The sequence below is a fragment of the Chrysemys picta genome, chromosome 6 (assembly GCF_011386835.1).
Source record: "Chrysemys picta bellii isolate R12L10 chromosome 6, ASM1138683v2, whole genome shotgun sequence".
In the NCBI taxonomy this organism is placed as follows: Eukaryota; Metazoa; Chordata; order Testudines; family Emydidae; genus Chrysemys; species Chrysemys picta.
The window spans coordinates 70,372,587-70,388,549 of NC_088796.1; the positions used below are offsets into that span (position 1 = coordinate 70,372,587).

General features: G+C 45.2%; 2 protein-coding genes across 11 annotated transcripts in view; both read left to right on the forward strand.

Annotated features, from left to right (window-relative positions):
• Positions 1-15,963, forward strand: part of APC (APC regulator of WNT signaling pathway) — a 193,897-nt gene that overhangs the window by 110,854 nt on the left and 67,080 nt on the right. For all 10 annotated transcript variants that reach the window (XM_065550310.1, XM_008169993.4, XM_042840454.2 and 7 more), the window contains one exon: positions 502-615. In XM_065550310.1, the coding sequence (XP_065406382.1) occupies positions 502-615 (114 nt within the window). The remainder of the gene's footprint in view (positions 1-501; positions 616-15,963) is intronic.
• On the forward strand, positions 5,081-7,367 carry LOC135972390 (uncharacterized). Its single transcript, XM_065550315.1, has 2 exons — positions 5,081-5,803; positions 6,798-7,367. Exons 1-2 carry the CDS (start codon positions 5,227-5,229, stop codon positions 7,271-7,273), a joined length of 1,053 nt encoding a protein of 350 aa, XP_065406387.1. The 5' UTR covers positions 5,081-5,226; the 3' UTR covers positions 7,274-7,367.

The window sequence follows — 15,963 nt, forward strand, 5'->3', positions numbered from 1 at the left end:
CAGGCCTGTAGGCCCCGTGTTATAACGTTAATTAATACTTGTATTTCACCTCTAGATCCTAAGTCTACTTAATATCTTTTATTCTTGGGGTATGAGCTTGATAATCTACTGCATCTAACAATACTGTAGTAAAAGTACCTGTATTAGCAGTGGTTGATTGATACGTACATAGAAATTCCCCCCTTCCTCCCCCCCACTTAGAGAGCTTGCAGAATAAGTCTTCTGGTGGTATGCTGATTTACATATGCTGGTGTCTGAATCCTCCTTGCATGTTGTGGTGTAGTCTTTTGTTTAGACAATTGACATAATTTACAGGAAAAAAATCTATCCATTGGATAGTAGCATGTATCCTTGTTGATAACCAATAACGTTTTATTTTAGTGTTCAGTTTTTGTCTAAATTTATGAAGTTCCAGTATGAAATTAATTGTTCTGCATTTGTTCAGGATAGTTTTTATCCAGAAATGCTTGCTAAAATGTCTTTTCCATGTTTGGATTCCAGTTCTCTTTGCAAACAGACATGACAAGAAGGCAATTAGAATATGAGGCGAGGCAAATCAGAGCTGCCATGGAAGAACAATTAGGTACTTGTCAGGACATGGAGAAGCGGGCACAGGTAATGTAATTTTTTTTAAACTAGGTTTTACTTTTTAAAATTAAACTGAATAGAATGGGTTATCCTTTTGATTTTATTAAATTATTGGTGATTGTGTCTTTGAAGTGTTTATGAACATAGCAGTGTCTTAGAGTTTTTCCATGTAGAGAACTTTTTAAATATAAAAATTGGTATCAAAACGTGTATTGTACAGAATCCCTGCTCTCTACAGTAAATGAGCAAATATCCCTCTACTGGATTAGTAGAAGACTTAGGAGCAGTTCTGAGAACTTCGGAGATAGAAAATCCCTCCAAAAGGGGAGTATTTTTAAATATTGGTTAATGAGTATTATAACTGTAATTTTAATTAGCATGTATCTGAAACTGCCTTTTTTCTATTGTGCTTTACTGTCTTCTTTTAGTATGCATAATTGAGTTTAAAATAAAATCCCACTGCTTTTGTTAAACTGTCACTAAAGTACATGTATAAAGGGCTAATCATTAAGTCCAGATGAACCAACAAAAATATACTCATACTCACTATACCCATAAATCCCTGTTTGCTCCAGCAAAGGGTGGTTTTGCCTTCATGAATGCATGAAGAATTTTGCAAGCAGACCATTTCACCCATATTTGAAAATAGAACCCAAAATGGAGCTATGTGGAACCAGAAATGGAAATTATCAATTGCTGACTGCTCATGCAGACTACTGTCACTGTGTCAATGTTGGATAACCTTCATAATTCATTACCACACAGTTCCAAAGCATTAAAGTAAATAACTCAGCAGAATAGCATGCTTTCTTGTGACTGAAAGTTTTATCAAAATGAATTAATCAAAATAATATACTCTCCAATCTTCATTTTCTTCATTGAACTCTCACTTTAATACAAAATATATATGAAGTAATTTTAATTAGTCGAGTGTCTAATTCTTTTTAAGAAGCTTTTCATAATGAAACAGGTAAACAAACTAGTGGGACTTTCCTAGTATCCCTGGTTTATGTAAAATTCATTTTTAGCAACATAATCTGTAGTTTCTCATTTTAGGACTCAGTCTTTCAGGTGTTTAGATTAAGTCTGTAGGAGAAAGCAATGTTGAACCGCCAGCAGAAGTGTTAAAAAGAATCCTTTATTACGCACACTTTGGTACAGTGAAGTAAGCTGAGTGGGCACTGTAGACTGGATGCCCAGCTTTTATGGGCACTCAAAAGAGCCACTTCTACTGTTTGAAATAGGAGTAACTGATGTATTTAAAATGGGATATGATATCCAGTCACTGGTTTTAACCTTTAAACACTCTGCCTCTCTCTTCTCTCCCCCCATTCCCCAACTGTAGCTGTATTACTTTGAAAGGATGTTATCTCTAAGTAGCTACCTCCTTATATGTTCTGTTTTCTGCTGGGAATTAACATAGGTAGATCTTAGTTCATGAGACCCTTCAAAAATGTTCTGTGTCCTGTTGATTGTAATCACAGCACCATCCTTATATTTCTACAAAATTCAGAGAAAGAATGGAAGACATGTATGTGTGCAAGAAAACTATAACTTTCTTCTGAACATGAACTCTAGCTCATCCTGGATTTTTCATATCAAGGGTAGAAATTATGATATTAAAAATGGATAAAAGTTAACTGGTTTTCAGATAACTAGGAGTAAACTGACATGTTGAAAATGAACTCTTTGTACATTAGTTCACCACAGTGTTCAAGTAATATAAACTAGGCTATTCATATTGTAACTACAGTGAACTCATATATTCTGCAACTTTCGTTCTGCTCCACAGTTTTCTAAGCTTTCAATGTCTTCTGTCAGAATGTATATCTGAAGCAAGCACAGACACCTCCATAGCAAATGAGAGAGAGGAGGTGACTATTAAGGGACTTGAAAGTGAAGATAATCAGCTTATGTTTGATGCAATAGAAAATGGGGGGAGTCAGAGGCGGGATTCAAAGAAAGGGGTGATGTGGTCAAAGCAGTGTGCTTAAGAAAATTATTTTTGCAGCAGCATTCTGAATAGATATGGTTGGGCCAAGAAAGCATTTGTGAAGGCCAGAGAAAAGGATGTTGCAGTAATCAAGACCTGAGATGATGAGAGCTTGGAAGAGACTTGTAGTTGTGTGGATGGATAAGAAAGGCTGTGTCTTAAAGATGTTAAGGAGAAAGAATTGGCAAGATTTAGACATAGCATGCATGTGAGGACCCAGAGAGAGGTCTGTGTCAAAATCAATGCGCAGTTGACAGGCCTGAGTAAAGTGATCAAAAAATGAGGTGGCAAGTAGGGTTTGGGTGGGAGTTTAGGAGCTCTGTTTTAGCCATGTTGAGTTTAGCAGAAGCTAAATACACCTCTATCCCGATATAAGGCGACCCGATATAAGGCAGGTTCGCATACAAGGCAGTAAAGCTCTGACACGCCGCTCTGAGCAGCGTGTTAAGGGTGCCGGGTCAGGCCGGGGCCAAGAGGTTGGATAAGGGGCAGAGGGTCTCAGGGGTGGTCAGGGCTCCCCCCCGCCCCAAGGTCTGGGAGGCAGGAGCTGTGGGGGGGCACTTTTGGGGGCCCCAGAGTCCCAGAGTGGGCCCTGGGTATTAGCAGGGGGCCGGGAGCAGCCCACTCTGCTTCCCTCACCCCAGCCCCAGCCGTGTCGCTCAGGGGAGGGGGCTTGGGGGTAGGGATCCGTCCTGCACTCACCGGCAGCAGCGGAAGCGGAGCAGCCCGGCTCCAGCCCGCTCCACTCTGCCACCTCCCAGACACGGCGGTCCGCTTCCCGCCTCAGGTGAGTACGGGGAGCCGTCCTTTCCCCAACCACCCGGCACTCACCTGCAACGGGAAGCGGAGCACCGCAGCTGGAAGCTGGCAGAGTGGAGCGGGCTGGCCATGTCACTCCGCTTCCCACTGCAGGTGAGTGCAGGACCTTTCCCCAGGCGCCCCCCCAGCGACGCGGCTGGGGCCCGGGCAAGGAAAGTGGAGCAGGCTGGGGCCGCGTTGCTCCACTTCTCGCCGCAGGTGAGTGCGGGGAGGCGTTCTTTCCCCAATCTCCCCGCACTCACCGGCGGCGGGAAGCGGAGCACCACGGCTGGGAGCTGGCGGAGTGGAGCGGGCTGGGGCCAGGCTGCTCTGCTTCCTGCTGCTGCCAGAGAGTGCCTGTCGGGGTGTGGGGTGTGGATAGGGGTCGGAGCAGTCAGGGGACAGGGAGCAGGGGGGTTGGGTAGGGGGTGGGGTCCTGGAGGTGATTAGGGATGGGGGTCTCTGGAGGAGGCAGTCAGAGAACAAGGAACAGGGAGGGCCAAAGCAAGTTCGATACAACTCAGTCTCACCTATAACACGGTGAGATTTTTTTTGTCTCCTGAGGACCGCGTTATATTGGGGTAGAGGTGTATCCATGAGGAAGTGTCAGAGTCAGGCTCAGAGTTTGGTTTTGACAGACAGAGGGAAAGAGGTACATCTGTGAATTACACTGGTCTACAATTTTTGAGAAGTCGTCTGCTTCAGAGATAAAATGTGCTATTTATTATGTATTTTGATGTGCTGAATTCAAATATGACAATTAAAACAACTGATTGGCTACTGTTTCTAAGATATTTAAGTTTTTACATTTTGTGTCTATGTATATTGTGTAGATAGTTTTAATCATAAATTGTAAACCTAGGTCTTTTCATGTTTATGGTTGCTTTACATGATAATATTTCACCTGTCCTGTTTATGTAATACTTTAAAAATCAGCAAAAGGGTTATATAAATAAAATTTATTATGAAACAAAAGGCAAAAAACTATTCTGTACATAGTTTAGTCCTATTCAGTGTCTACTCGGCACTTCTTGGGTTGTCTCTTGTATTCATTAAATGGAGCATCTCTTGTCACTGTCCAGCAATAGTCTGCAAGCATTGATGGGCTCCATTAGCCCTGATAGCGTTTCTCCATTGTTGCAATGTCCTGGTGAAATCGCTCGTCGCTCACGACTCTGCAGTTCGGTGGAATAAAATCTAGATGAGAGTGCAAAAAATGTAGCTTTAGTGACATGTTGCATCATGGCTTTTGTATGCCTTGAGGAGGTTTTCCACCATCAACCTGTAGTTGTCTGCCTTGTTGTTTCCGAGAAAATGTATTGCCATTAACTAGAAGGCTTTCCATGCCGTCTTTTCCTTGCCACGCAGTGCATGGTCAAATGCAACATCTCAAAGAAGTTCATGAATCTGAGGACCAACAAAGACACCTTCCTTTATCTTAGCTTCACTTAGGCCTGGTCTACACTAGGCGTTTATGTCGAAGTTAGCGCCGTTAAATCGAATTAACCCTGCACCCGTCCACACTGCGATGCTATTTAGTTCGACATAGAGGTCTCTTTAATTCGACTTCTGTACTCCTCCCCGACGAGGGGAGTAGCGCTAAATTCGACATGGCCATGTCGAATTAGGCTAGGTGTGGATGGAAATCGACGCTAATAGCTCCGGGAGCTATCCCACAGTGCACCACTCTGTTGACGCTCTGGACAGCAGTGCGAGCTCGGATGCTCTGACCAGCCACACAGGAAAAGCCCCGGGAAAATTTGAATTTGAATTCCTTTTCCTGTCTGGCCAGTTTGAATCTCATTTCCTGTCTGGACATCGTGGCGAGCACAGCAGCACTGGCAACGATGCAGAGCTCTCCAGCAGTGATGGCCATGCAGTCTGTGAATAGAAAGAGAGCCCCAGCATGGACTGATCGTGAAGTCTTGGATCTCATCGCTGTGTGGGGCGATGAGTCCGTGCTTTCCGAGCTGCGATCCAAAAGAAGGAATGCAAAGATCTACGAGAAGATCTCTAAAGACATGGCAGAGAGAGGATACAGCCGGGATGCAACGCAGTGCCGCGTGAAAATCAAGGAGCTGAGACAAGGCTACCAGAAGACCAAAGAGGCAAACGGACGCTCCGGATCCCATCCCCAGACATCCCGTTTCTACGAGGCACTGCATTCCATCCTCGGTGCTGCCGCCACCACTACCCCACCAGTGACCGTGGACTCTGAGGATGGGATACTGTCCACGGCCGGTTCCTCAGACATGTTAGGGGACGGGGAAGATGAGGAAGGAGATGAGGAGGGCGAGGCAGTTGGCAGCTCTCACAACGCTGATTTCCCCGACAGCCAGGATCTCTTCATCACCCTTACAGAGATCCCCTACGAAGCGTCCCCAGCCATTACCCCGGACACAGAATCTGGTGAAGGATCAGCCAGTAAGTGTTGTAAACATCTAAACATTTATTTTTAACAAAACAGGAATATTAACAATTAAAAGAATGGGTTGTTCATGATTAGTGTGCCCTAGGCGCTTAACGGTTTAGTAAGGGGCAGTGCAAGTTTTGAAAAGAAATCTAGCAATGTCCGGTTTTCAGTGATTGTCCTGCACAAGCCGCTCTACTGTGTATTCCCTGCTACTGCAGCTACAGTAAAATGCGGTCTATATGTGCGGGGATAGAGCAGTAATCCTCCTGGGACATCTCGATGAAGCTCTCCTGGAGGTAACTTGAAAGCCGTTGCATGAGGTTCTTGGGGAGAGCGGCCTTATTGGGTCCTCCGAAGTACGACACGTTGCCGCGCCACGAGATTATCAGGTACTCGGGGATCATTGCTCTGCACAGCAGGGCGGCATACGGCCCTGGTCTTTGGAGGCTTTCCCGGAGCATTCTCTCTTTGTCGCTCTCGGAGATCCTCATCAGGGTGATGTCGGCCATGGTGACCTGCTTTTAATTAGGTAGGGGAATGTTAGTGTTGGGACTGCTTTCCCGTTCCTTTACAGAACTGTCACCGCTGGTTTGCAGCCACGCGGTGGAGGCGGGAGAGGGGCAGCCGAAAGGGATCGTTCCCGGGGACAGCCGCGAGGGGGTGGGACAGGGGCAGAGTTCCCGCTTGCCGGATTGCTGGCAGCAGGGACTGACATTGATTTAAATGTGAAATGAGGCCAGTGGTAATATAAAAGTTTTAAACTGCCACAAGTGTACGGCTTACCATGTCTGCCTGCAACAGAAATTCCGTTGTGCTGCCTCGCTTCTCAAATGTGCTGTTCAAGACCCCAGGCACAGAATGCGAAGGCCGAGAATTCGACCTTGTGCTGAGTGCGCATGTGAAAGGTGCTGTGCATGGTCTTGTTCACAGAGAAAGACTATGTTCTTTGTTCACAACTACATTTATCTTTCAGAGGAATTCACTCCCTTTTTCCCATTTCCACAGCCCCGTCTGCGACTGTCTCACAACCTAGCCTGGAATCACACTCCCAGAGGCTAGCGCGGATTAGGCGTAGGAAGAAGAGGACACGGGAGGACATGTTCTCTGAGCTTATGGCCTCTTCCCAAGCCCAGGCAGCACAGCAGACCCAGTGGCGGGAGAACTTGACCCGAATGCACCAAGCCAACATGGATCGGGAGGAGAGGTGGCGGCAGGAAGACCAGCAGGCGACTCTAACGCTGCTTGGACTACTGAGGGAGCAAACGGACACACTCCGGCGCCTTGTGGATGTTCTGCAGGAACGGAGGCAGGAGGACAGAGCCCCGCTGCAGTCCATCTCTAACCGCCCTCCCCCGCCACCAAGTCCCATACCCACCTCACCCAAAGTGCAAAGAAGGAGAGGCGGCAGAGTCCCTGCTAACTCTCACTCCACCCCTGCAGAGAGCTCTAGTAGCAGAAGGCTCTCATTTCCCAAAATTTGAAAAGTTCTTTCCTTCCCGCCTGACACAAGCCCACGTCCAAGTTTCACCTCCCAATGCCATGTGTAGTTGATAATAAAAAATTCGTTTCTGTTAACTACTGTTTCAATCATGTTCTTTTGGAGGAGGAGGGGAAAGGGGGTTGGAAATTGGACAGGACAGTCTCCTTTGGCAGGGTACATAGTCGGGGGCAGGCACAGCAGCAGGGCACATACACAGTGCAGTGATGCAGTGACTAGTTGCCCCGGTTAGTCTGGGAGGTTGTTTTGATGTAATGTTGGGGGGGGTGGGTTGCTCTGTGACTTTGTGGCGGGGGAGGGCAGTTACAGATCTTAAGCGCCGGTCCTTAGACAGGATCACAGAGCCACACAGCATGGGATCTGTAACCGTCCTCCCCCTGCCACAAAGTCAAATAGACCTCCCATACACACAGTCCCGATCAGGAGGGGTGACAGGCTCCGTTGAAACAAGCATCCCACCGCAGCGGAGCCTGTCAATCCTTGAGTTTAGAAGCTGCATTCGCATCACAACACTAGACCCGCCCCGCACCACAGTCTGCGTCCCAGTTTTAAAAAATTCCCGCTAAAACAGTATTAAAGAAAACGGTGTGCTTTAACAAAGTAGAACTATTTTTATTTCGACACGTGTGTTGGAGGGGGGGTGAAGGGGGTATGTAACTGGATAGGATAGTCAACATTACCTGGGTAAAGAAACGGGGGCAGGTTTAGCTTCTCAGTACACAAACTATAAAATCACAGGTTACCCTGCTCACTCAGGAACTTTGCTTTCAAAGCCTCCCGGATGCACAGCGCTTCCCGCTGGTCTCTTCTAATCGCCCGGCTGTCTGGCTGTGAGTAATCACCAGCCAGGCTATTTTCCTCAACCTCCCACCCCGCCATAAAGGTCTCCCCCTTGCTCTCACAGAGATTGTGGAGCACACAGCAAGCTGCTATAACAATGGGGATATTGGTTTCGCTGAGATCACAGCGAGTCAGTAAGCTTCTCCATCTCCCCTTGAGACGGCCAAAAGCACACTCCACCACCATTCTGCACTTGCTCAGCCGGTAGTTGAAGAGTTCTTTTTCAGTGTCCAGGGCGCCAGTATAGGGCTTCATGAGCCAGGGCATTAGCGGGTAGGCTGGGTCCCCGAGGATGACTATAGGCATCTCCACATCCCCAACAGTTATTTTGTGGTCCGGGAAGTAAATACCTTCTTGCAGCCGTCTAAACAGACCAGAGTTCCTGAAAACACGAGCGTCATGAACCTTGCCCGGCCATCCCACGTAGATGTTGGTAAAACGTCCCCTGTGGTCCACCAGTGCTTGCAGCACCATGGAAAAGTATCCCTTTCGGTTAATGTACTGGGTGGCCTGGTGGTCCGGTGCCAGGATAGGGATGTGAGTTCCATCTATGGCCCCACCGCAGTTTGGGAATCCCATCGCTGCGAAGCCATCTATGATCGCCTCCACGTTTCCCAGGGTCACTACCTTTGGCAGCAGTACATCAACGATTGCCTTCGCTACTTGCATCACAACAACCCCCACGGTAGATTTGCCCACCCCAAACTGGTTCGCGACTGACCGGTAGCTGTCTGGCGTTGCAAGCTTCCACAGGGCTATGGCCACTCGCTTCTGTACACTCAGTGCAGCTCGCAACCGGGTGTCACTGCGCTTCAGGGCAGGGGACAGCAACTCACAAAGTTCCAGGAAAGTTCCCTTCCGCATGCGAAAGTTTCGCAGCCACTGGGATTCATCCCAGACCTGCAGCACTATGCGGTCCCACCACTCAGTGCTTGTTTCCCGTGCCCAGAATCGCCGTTCCACGGCATCAACATGACCCATTGCCACTGTGATGTCCTCGGCGCTGGGTCGCCTGCTTTCTGACAGGTCTGTGCTACTCTCAGACTTCAGGACATCACCGCGGTGCCGTAGCCTCCTTGCCTGACTTTTCTGCATCTGCCTCAGGGAAACCTTTATGATAAGCTGCGAGACGTTGAGAGCGGCCACAACTGCAGCGATGGTCGCAGCGGGCTCCATGCTCGGAGTACAGTGGCGTCCGCGCTGTCAATGACTGGAAAAGCGCGCGAACTGTTTTCCCGCCGGCGCTTTCAGGGAGGGAGGGCGGGAGTGATGGACGGATGACGACAGTTTCCCAAAAGCACCCTCGACTCATTTTGTTACCCAGAAGGCATTGCCGGCTACACCCAGAATTCCAATGGGCAGAGGGGACTGCGGGAACTGTGGGATAGCTGACCACAGTGCACCGCTTCGAATGTCGACGCTATCACCGTTAGTGTGGACGCACAAAGTCGAATTACTGTCCTTAGTGTGGACACACACGTTCGACTTTGCAATATCGATTACAAAAATTCGATGCAAGTAAAATCGAACTACTCTCGTAGTGTAGACAAGGCCTTAACCTTGGAAATTTTCCAGGGAGGTACTTGAAAGCTGCTTGTGTTTTGTCAATGGCCTTGACAAAGTTTGACAAAGTATTTGACGAAGTTCTTCATCAGACTCAGCTTGATGTGTAAGGGTGGTAACAAAACCTTCCTTGATTCAACAAGTGGTGGATGCTGAACACTTTTCCTCCCAGCCTCCAGTGACTGTCGGAGTGACCAATCTTTCTTGATGTAGTGGGAATCTCTTGCACGACTATCCCATTCGCAGAGAAAACAGTACTTTGTGTATCCGGTCTGCAGACCAAGCAAGAGAGCAACAACCTTCACATCGCCACAAAGCTGCCACTGATGTTGTTCATAGTTTATGCACCTCAAAAGTTGTTTCATGTTGTCATAGGTTTCCTTCATATGGCCTGCATGACCAACTGGAATTGATGGCAAAACATTGCCATTATGCAGTAAAACAGCTTTAAGACTCGTCTTCGATGAATCAATGAATAGTCTCCACTCATCTGGATCGTGAACGATGTTGAGGGCTGCCATCACACCATGGATGTTGTTGCAGGCTACAAGATCACCTTCCAGGAAGAAGAATGGGACAAGATCCTTTTGACGGTCACGGAACATGGAAACCCTAACATCACCTGCCAGGAGATTCCACTGCTGTAGTCTGGAGCCCAACAGCTCTGCCTTACTCTTGAGTAGTTCCAAATCCCTGACAAGGTCATTCAGTTCACCTTGTGTTATGAGTGTGTTCAGAGGAGGAGGATGGGAGAAAATGTGGGTCCTGTGACACTGATGGTTCAGGACCAGAAGTTTCATCCTCTTCCTCTTCCTCGTCTGACTCAAGTGAGAATGATTCTGGTGCATCAGGAACCGGCAGTCCTCCTCCGTGGAGTACTGGGCGTATAGCTGATGGAATGTTTGGATAATGCACAGTCCACTTTTTCTTCTTTGACACACCTTTCCCAACTGGAGGCACCATGCAGAAGTAACAATTGCTGGTATAATCTGTTGGCTCTCTCCAAATCATTGGCACTGCAAAAGGCATAGATTTCCTTTTCCTGTTCAAGCACTGGCAAAGATTTGTTGCACAAGTGTTGCAGCATATGTGTGGGGCCCACCTCTTGTCCTGATCTCCAATTTTGCAGCCAAAATAAAGGTGATAGGCTTTCTTAACCATAGTGGTTATACTGCGCTTTTGTGATGCAAAAGTCACTTCACCACAAACATAGCAGAAGTTATCTGCACTGTTCACACAAGTACGAGGCATCTCTGCTCACTTTGGCTAAACAGAAATGTGTCCCTTTGCAAAATCAAACACTGACAAACAACACTGTATGATTTCTAGAGCTGATATAGGGCAATTTGTTCAGCAGAGTGATGTAAGCTTCGTTATGATTGCATCATCCATGACTTCTAGGAAAAACATGCAGCAATTCATATCATGTATGATGCAATACCAGCTTCAGATTGCATCATTAATTGTTCTGCCTAAAAAGCAAGTACTGTCCAAACCCAGCCATCGATTTATTCATAGATCCAGTCAAAGATGTATTTTAGTCATTTCTGGTTTAAATTGAGATCCCTTCCCTTTATAACTCACTTATCCTCCGCCATTCCCAAGTCAAGGGTCGTATATACTGATCCAATAGCATATCTTGAAAACTAGAGCCAATCAACAATTTTAAGCATCATTTTTGTTCTCGGTGACCCAGAATTAGTAAAGTTTGACTACATTTATTTCAGAAGCATTTTGGCTGTAGAGCAGTGTTATCAGCATAAATGTAGTAGTTTAATTTGTGTTTGTGGATGATATTGCCTATAAGGTGAAGAGGGAGAAAAGAAGAGGACCAAGGACAGAGCCTTGTGTTACCCCCACAGAAAGTTGGAGAAGGAATGAGGAGGATCCTCCAAAGCAGTGGTTCTCAAAGCCGGTCTGCCGCTTGTTCAGGGAAAGCCCAGAGTGCCGTGATCGGCTGAACCTGCGGACGCGGCAGGTAAGCAAACCGGTCCGCTAGTGGTTTTCCCTGAACAAGTGGCGGACCAGCTTTGAGAACCACTGCTCCAAAGGACATGCTGAAGGAGCAATTAGAGATGTAAGAGAACTTTGAGAGGACAGTCACAGAAGTCAAAGGAGGACAAGATTTCAAGAAGAGCTTTACTTCGTAAAAGACAGCTGCTGGTGGGCCCCTGTGTACACTTGGAATGGGAGTGGGGAACGGAATAGAACACTACCTACAATGTTAATCCACAGAAGAGAACCCTTACAACAGATGAACACTTCCATAAATCCTCTTGTTCCTCCCAAGAGAAAAAAATGGAGCCATTCATATGCCACTCCAATTCTTGGTTGAGTCCTTTTGTTAGATATTAGATAGATTTGTTGTTGCTCTTTAGTTGTATTTTTGTCTATGCACTTAGAGATATATGATAAGCCCACTTATAAACATTACAAATAAAGCAATGCATTATTTCCACTTTCATCTCTTCACAATTAAAACCTGCTTACAAGTGGGGAAAAAAAGTCTCATTATACTCTGGCCCCTACGAGACGTCTGTCTACATCAGAAAACCACTGTTCATTTTGGCATAGTGGTTAGTCACTTCACAAAAGGTGTCTAAGACTAGACAAAAGAATGGCTACTCTGGGTCAGACCAATGGTCCATCTAGCCCAGTATCTTGTCTTTCAACAGTGGCCAGTGCCCGGTGCTTCAGAGAGAATGAACACAACAGGCAATCCTCAAGTGATCCATCCTCTGTTGTCCACTCCTAGCTTCTGGTGAAGAGAAGCCAGGGACACCCAGAGCATGGTGGTGTATCCCTGCTCATCCTGGCTAATAGCCATTGATGGAGCTGTCCTCCATGAACTTATCTAGTTCTTTTTGAACCCTGTTATAATTTTGGCCTTCACAGTATCCCCTGGCAAAGAGTTCCACAAGTTGACTGTGCGGTGTGTGAAGAGCTTCCTTTAGTTTGTTTTAAACCTGCTGCCTAGTAATTTCATTTGGGTGACACTTAGTTCTTGTGTTATGTGAAAAAGTAAATAAGATTTCCTTATTCACTCTCTGCACATCAGTCAAGATTTTATAGACCTCTGTCATATCCCTCTTTAGTGGTCTCTTTTCCAAGCTGAAAAGTCCCAGTCTTAATCTCTCCTCATATAGAAGTTGTTCCATACCTCTCATCATTTTAGTTATCCTTCTCTGTATCTTTCTCAATTCCAATGTATCTTTTTTGAGGTGGGGGGGTCCAGATCTGCACCCAGTATTCAAGATGTGGAGTTATAGAGGCATTATGATATTTTCTGTCTTGTTATCTATCCCTAATGGTTCCTAACACTCTGTTAGCTCTTTTGACTACTGCTGCACATTGAGCAGATATTTTCAGAAAACTATCCACAATGACTCCAAGATCTTTCTTGAGAAGTAACAGCTAATTTAGACCCCATAATTTTGTATGTATAATTGGGATTGTTTTCTAATGTGCATTACTTTGCATTTATCAACCTTGAATTTCATCTGCCATTTTGTTACCCAGTCTTGTGAGATCCCTTTGTAACTCTTCACAATCTGCTTTGGACTTAACTATCTTAAGTAATTTTGTATCATCTGCAAATGTTGCCACCTCACTATTTACTCCTTTTTCTTGATTATTTATGAATATGTTAAACAATATAGGTCCCAGTACAGAGCCCTGGGGGGCACAACTACACCTGTACCCCGATATAACGCGACCCGATATAACACGAATTTGGATATAACGCAGTAAAGCAGCGCTCTGGGGGGGGGGCAGGGCTGCGCACTCCGATGGATCAAAGCAAGTTCAATATAACGCGGTTTCACCTATAACGCAGTGAGATTTTTTGGCTCCCGAGGACAGCGTTATATCGGGGTAGAGATGTATTTACCTTTCTCCATTCTGAAATTTATTTATTCCTACCCCTTATTCTAATAGATTGGAGAGGCATGATTTCCCTTTACAAAGCCATGTTCTCTCTTCCCCAGCAAACTAGCAGAAGAAATACAAATTAGAATATAGATATACACCTCTACCCGGATATAACATGACCTGATATAACATGAATTCTGATATAACGCGGTAAAGCAGTGCTCCGGGGGGGGGCGGGGCTGCACACTCCGGCGGATCAAAGCAAGTTTGATATAACGCAGTTTCACCTATAACGCGGTAAGATTTTTTGGCTCCCAAGGACAGCGTTATATCGAGGTAGAAGTGTACTACAATAACTAAACTCTGTGTGAGAAAGTTTGTACAGCATTAACCAGTTCAACTAATCCTACTTTTTTGTGCTTTTCTGGTCACATTTTTCATGCTATTTTTTCCCTATTTTTTATAGTAAAACTAAGGGGAAATATTAAGTAGACATTAATGTGGGTGTCTATAAAAAGATGTTCAGTATTTTGGAACAAAATTTAATCACACGATCCAGAGTGCAATTTTAGTTCTGCTCATGTTTTTCTGAACATCTGAGAACTTTATACCAAAAAACAAAAACAAAACAAAAAACCCAAGAAAACAAAAAAACACCAACTTTGATCTTATAGTTGATTTGATTTTGTATGTGTGTCTTGACTCCTTCATATCCAGTGTGATTTCAGTGGAATAGTTGAGTTTTGTATCTAGACTCAGCTGAGTTCACAAATGGATCAAATAAAGGGTGATTCAAAAGGACAAATTCTGAGTATGTCATGAGGACTCATCATTTTTGGCCTAAAAAAAAGGTTAAGAAAACCACCTGTCTTTCATAATCTGTTCTTTGTGCCTGATCTTTTCCCATTTTTTCCTTAACTTTTTCTTTCCTTTTTGTTTTGTCTTTTTTCCTCTTAGCTTTCCTACATCATAAAACAGTAAACAAATGTAAAATGTCCTCTTATGATATGGGGAATATGGCTTTATATAGTACTTACATATTTTATTTATTTCATTGAAATGTTCTCTTTCCTTACTGTGACGGGAACCCCGGGGTACCACCTGGAACTGTGGGACTGCTGTGTCCCTTTAACTCTCCAGGCTGGGCTGTCTCTCAGAATGCTATGCCAGTAACAAGCAGCAAAACCCTTCCAAGCACTGATCACTCAGCCATCAGCATGTGGAGTCCCACACCCGGCTAAATTGCATGAATGTTCCCTGAGCCACTCATAAGTCATATAGAGAGAGGCACCAGCAAATCACCCCAGCTAGAAATATCCCATTTTACACTGCTCAAGACTCCATTGGACAGTGCAAGCTCATTAATTAGTTCGCCACTTTGTCAAAGGAAAGTGGACATGTGCCAGCTTTTGTAATCTGAGCTGAGATTCCCCCAAGCACTTCAAACACACAGTTTTAGGTAAATATAAAACAGATTTATTAACTACAGAAAGATAGATTTTAAGTGATTATGTATAGCAGGCATAGAGATCAGAGTTGCTTACATCAGAATAAACTCAGTCTAAATTCTACAGACTAAGCAAGATTTGAATCAAGCAGTCTCTCACCCTAATAGATGTTACAGGCAGTTCACAGTTCTCAATACACATGCTGGATTCCCTTCCCAGCCTGTGACCAATCTCCCCAGGTCCAAGTCTTTGTCTTCCAGATAATCTTCCAGGTGTTGAGGTGCAGAGGAGAGAGGCCGAGTGATTATGTCACTGTTCCTCTTTTATACTTTCTTCGAGCTGCTAGAAAAATTCTTGGTGTGATGTGGCAGGTAAGGCAGCCGATATTGTGTACACCCCCTCTTCAAGAAGTCTTTGGGATAATGGATTCTTCTTGATGGGCCATCAACTCCTGTCTGGCCAATGATAGTTGCCCCTTTGTTGCTACTGAAAGGCCCCAGCTGTGGGCATCTCCCAACCTCACAACATATTTCAGTAACACATATAGCAATACTACTTGCATCTGAAGAAGTGAGGATCTTACCCACGAAAGCTTATGCTCCCAATACTTCTGTTAGTCTTAAAGGTGCCACAGGACCCTCTGTTGCTTTTTACAGATTCAGACTAACACGGCTACCCCTCTGATACTTAAGCAATACTTCATAACTTCACATTCAATGATAGTACATACAATTCAACAGGATATTAAGGTCCAACAGATCAAGACTTTTAAAATGATACCTCACAAGGCATGCATTGTACAAAACCTATCATAAACATGTGACAGTGGTGAACATGGGAGATCCAGGGTGCTACTTTGAGGTGTGTCACATATATACATTTAAAAAAAAACAGTTCAAATATTTGGAAGCAAGGGGCACTAATGCTTGCAAAACTTAAAATTAAGCTACAG

What these genes read in the sequence shown, in the direction of transcription:
- LOC135972390 (XM_065550315.1), top strand. Translation starts at nt 5,227, where the DNA reads ATGCAGAGCTCTCCAGCAGTGATGGCCATGCAGTCTGTGAATAGAAAG. An exon ending in ATCTGGTGAAGGATCAGCCA is followed by an intron (nt 5,804 to 6,797) that starts GTAAGTGTTGTA and finishes CCATTTCCACAG; the next exon opens with CCCCGTCTGCGACTGTCTCA.